Consider the following 4520-nt stretch of genomic DNA (forward strand, 5'->3'; position numbering starts at 1 on the left):
TGGTTGGGGGTTCAAATCCTACCTCCACCCCTTGTATGCAGAGTTTGCTTGTTCTTCCCATGCATCTGGGCTTCCTTTGGGTACTCCGGTTTTCTCCCCCAAGTCCAATGACATGCACTGTAGGCTGATTGGCATTTCCAAATTGTCTGTAGTGTCTGAATGTGCGTGTGATTGTGCCCTGCAATGGGTTGGCACCCCATCCAGGCTGTCCCCCATTGTGTGCCCCGAGTTCCCTGAGATAGGCTCCAGGCTCCCCTTTGCAACCCTGTTGTGGTATGGAAAATGGATGGATGGATGGATATATCCTCCTGTACTTTATTATTCTCCTCACTTTCCTATCCCACAGAGTTAACTGCAGTTTGTTTTCAATGTCACAGCAACACCTGTATGTAGGCTCAGAGTTTGGAGTGACGCAGGTTCAAGTGCACCAGTGTGGTCTGTATGGCTCAGCCTGCGCTGATTGCTGCCTAGCCAGAGACCCATACTGTGCCTGGGATGGACACACCTGCTCCAGATACATACCTGCTGGCATTTACACACACAAGAGGTACACACACACACACACACACACACACACACACACACACACACACACACACCCACACACACATACACAGTGTTAATTTGATGTGACATAAACCAGAATAAAAATCTTGAGATGGACAAGACATAATTCTGAGAACAATTATCATCAGGAAGGCTTAAATGTGAACAGAAGCCAGTATATTATTGAGAGAGAGAATGAAATCTTGATATAAACACACTGACAGCTTTTGAGGTGATTTAAAACATGAACACAGTCAAAACACCAGGATGAAATACCTAAACATTACAGTAAAGGATTTTGATAATATCCTAGGTTTTGAGTTACATACACACACACACACACACACACACACACACACACACACACACACACTAACACACACACACACACACACCACATTCAGATCACACACGTCTGACACAGAGATGTTGCTGGTTCGGTCTGCTACATGGCATTTATTTATCACACACTCACGTGTACAGGCACAGAAATCTTCCTGCTCCGAAATCAACACTGCTGCAGCACACAGAGAAATGCACCTAGGGTTTTAAATTATGGACATTACAGAGGCTAAGATGGAGACGTGCTCCTGGTGAGAGAATGTGATGTCTCACCTCACCTCCCGCTGTGTCATGTCTCCTACTCATCACCTACTGCCTCGCTATTTCACTGTGTGCGTGTTTCTAGCCTTCCATCTGAGACATTGATGTGTTAGTTTATAGAATCTGTGTTGCTTAAAGAGGCTTTTTAAGATCAAGATATGACTGTGTTTGGGGGTGGGGTGGTGGGGGGTGTGTGTGGGCTTGTATGAGTGTGTATGTGTGCATGCTCATCAGAGCAGAGTAAAGGGTTAGTGTGGGTGTTTCCCTAATCCTGTGTTGTCAGTTCTTTCACAACCGTCAGGTTGAACCCATTAGCACTTTACTCTAACACCTCCCACACATGCTAATGCTCATCACACGCTCATTCTGCATGTACAAGCGGACACGGAAATCACAAATAATCAGTGCTGAGTAGCCATCAAAGCAGTCACAGGCAGGATGCTGACGGAAAGATTAGCTGCCCTCAATTGATTTTGTTCTGAGAGGAAACATCAGCAGGGGAGTGCCAGTCTCTCTCTCTCTCTCTCTCTCTCTCTCTCTCTCTCTCTCTCTCTCTCTCTCTCTTTCTCTCTCTCTCTCTTTCTCTCTCTCTCTCTCTCGCTGCCTTCTTCATTTAATCCCTCTGCATTCTTCTTCTTTTCTGTGGTTCTTTCATCCTGCACTTGATAAACGAGTGTCAAACAGAATGAGAGCGTTCAATGCTTCTCCCCGCTTTTCTCTCTCCAGGCGATTCAGAAGGCAGGATGTCCGCCATGGCAATGCAGTGCAGCAGTGTAATGGTCTCGCGCTGAATGGTGCGTGAAGAGATTGCTTGATATTTAAAACAGCTGAGGTCAAATAATGCCTTCGGACTCCATTAACACCAAAGATCATAATGAATAATAATGTTTATGAGCAAAAAGATATATTACTGACTCTGTTTAGTCATTATACACACCTACCTTTACTAAGCACTACATATGTTGTCCAGGGTTAGATATAACCCTAACCCTAAACGTAGTCCTAGCCCTAACCCTAACGACTATGTCAGGGTCTTAAGAAATAGATTTTTTTTAGTCAATGTCAATTAAATATAATGTTGACATGTGTTTCAGAGGCTCAGATCGTATCAGAGAAATTAGTGTACGGGGTGGAAAAGAACAGCACTCTGTTAGACTGTAGAGCCCGATCCCTACAGGCTTTACTCACATGGTACATGGTGAAAGGAGCAGACCTGGAAGAGGTATACACACACACAAACACACACACACACACATTTCTGTACAACAACAAGTCCACAAGAAGTCATATTATTTCACCCTGAGAAAAATCATTGAGTTAATAAGTAAATATGACAAAAAAAGCTTTCGCTAGTGTCACATAGCCATCAACAGAACACCAATAAAGCTAGTACAAATCAGTCATATCCAAAATTCACTGTCCATAACAATAACTCGTATTCCTCTATTCTCACTCAGATTAAAGGTGATGATCACATTATTCAGACGCCTCATGGCTTGTTGTTTCTGATAACAAAGAAGTCTGACACTGGTGTGTACCTGTGTCAGTCTGCGGAGCATGGCTTTGTCCAGACCATAGCCAGGGTGACTCTGGAGGTGCTGGAAGGGGACAGACTGGAGAGTCTGTTCCAAAGAAGGGACTATGATGAGAGCGAAGCCCAACTCCGTTCTGCTCCCTGCCCCTTCCCAAGCCTCCCATCTGCCCCTCCTTCCAGAAAGCTATGGTATAAAGAGTTCATGCAGCTGATTGGTTACAGTAACTTCCAGCGGGTGGAGCAGTACTGCGAGAGGGTTTGGTGCACATCCGACAGGAAAAGGAAGAAGCTCAAAGGCACGCCATCCAAGTGGCGGTATACCCATGGGGGTGAGCAGCGTGGGAAAGCTCGTGCACCAAGACACACACGGGACTAGTGGAGAGCCCACTGTATCCTGAATTGAACAGACAGACCACAGAGTTGCGTTCACACATCCAGATAATATTCAAAGTTATTTTGCCCATTATTGTTTAAGATTCAATTGAAAATTAAAGCAAATTATGTTTGAGTTTTAGTAGTATCACCTAGAAATGCTCCTCCGGACATAATTGGACCCTATTTTTGTGCTATTCATTGTCAATGGATTTTCCCAACTGAAAAAAAGCATAATGTGTGTGTCTGGAGATTTGGTCCTCAGTGTTTGGTTTGGAATGTACTACATGATAGAAGGTGTAGAATTAATGTATATATGTAACTGTGCTTGTTGTTAAAGCCCATTTTCAACATTCTAGTCATAAGCTGATGGTGAATTTACATATAAAGGAACTGCTTAAGGTGATATTTTGAACAGAGACTCCCAAAATGAATCGTAGTGACCCCACTGTTTCCTGTCACACACTAACAAACATGGACAAGCAGTGCTTCCATTTACAATGGCGTGTGCGCTCATGCGAGAAGCAACAGAATAACTTTTCCTTGGTTGACAGCCATAAATGTGGATTCAACAATGATTACTTCCTCCTGAATAGGATGACTCATTACTCTGAAAATAGTTAACACTGTTCATTCTCAGATTCTCTACGCACAAAGACAGGCAACGTTTTCTGCACATACTTTACGTATTTATCACTTGTATTTTATATTAAATTATTCTAGTTGGTGTTTGGTAGAGGTTTAGATGTCCCCATTAGTTTGACCTGGAGACATGTTACTGCTTGTGTTTAGTGTTTATAGGTTTTAGATCACTGATGTGTAATTACCATTTACACAACATTAAAAACACATTGTTTCTCAATGACGCATTGAACTCAAAGACTGTTCCCAGCATCATGAATCATGTTAGGATTCTGTATTTATGTAAATGTAATGTACTGTATAAAATGGAGGTGAGTACCAACATAGAAGTCCTTCTTATTTTCATGTACGCTACTCTAATAAATGCCATAAACCATTGCAACATGCAACTTGTTATACAAAATAAGTTGGTGTACTGTGTTTATTAGCTACTCACCGGACAAAACACTGGCAGCCTGTGATAAGGTAACACTACTCTAAATGGGCCTTATTCAGAGTTGGTGATTTGGATTACATCAGTATTTACACAGAGAAAATTGCTTGGAGTTGGTTTACACTCCAATCGGATTACACCGCTGAGTTTGCCAGAGTTCAACAGGTGTCCAAGAATGTGTGTCTTTACCACCTAGGATGCAGGATGTTGGGGTGCTGATCGTGCTGCAGCATCCCTGACCTTTACGATTACAACTGCTAGAATAAAAATATATAGTGCACATCATGCAGTATGTATGCTGCTTGAAAGTCCAGAACCCTTAATTTAAAACACCTTTCTGCACCCCTGTATATAACTGCCTTTAAGCACAAGAGCTTGCCATTAAGCCTT

The 4520-nt window shown here is 42.7% G+C and overlaps 1 protein-coding gene across 1 annotated transcript in view; it reads left to right on the plus strand.

Annotated features, from left to right (window-relative positions):
* sema3e (sema domain, immunoglobulin domain (Ig), short basic domain, secreted, (semaphorin) 3E) overlaps window positions 1–4081 on the plus strand; it is a 50295-nt gene extending 46214 nt beyond the window's left edge. Inside the window, exons 14-17 of the mRNA XM_047153273.2 lie at window positions 378–547; window positions 1876–1943; window positions 2244–2371; window positions 2607–4081. Coding sequence (XP_047009229.1) covers window positions 378–547; window positions 1876–1943; window positions 2244–2371; window positions 2607–3059 — 819 coding nt within the window. The 3' untranslated portion in view covers window positions 3060–4081. The remainder of the gene's footprint in view (window positions 1–377; window positions 548–1875; window positions 1944–2243; window positions 2372–2606) is intronic.
* The last annotated feature ends 439 nt before the right edge of the window (window positions 4082–4520 follow it).

The sequence above is a fragment of the Ictalurus punctatus genome, chromosome 4 (genome assembly GCF_001660625.3).
Source record: "Ictalurus punctatus breed USDA103 chromosome 4, Coco_2.0, whole genome shotgun sequence".
NCBI lineage: Eukaryota > Metazoa > Chordata > Actinopteri > Siluriformes > Ictaluridae > Ictalurus > Ictalurus punctatus.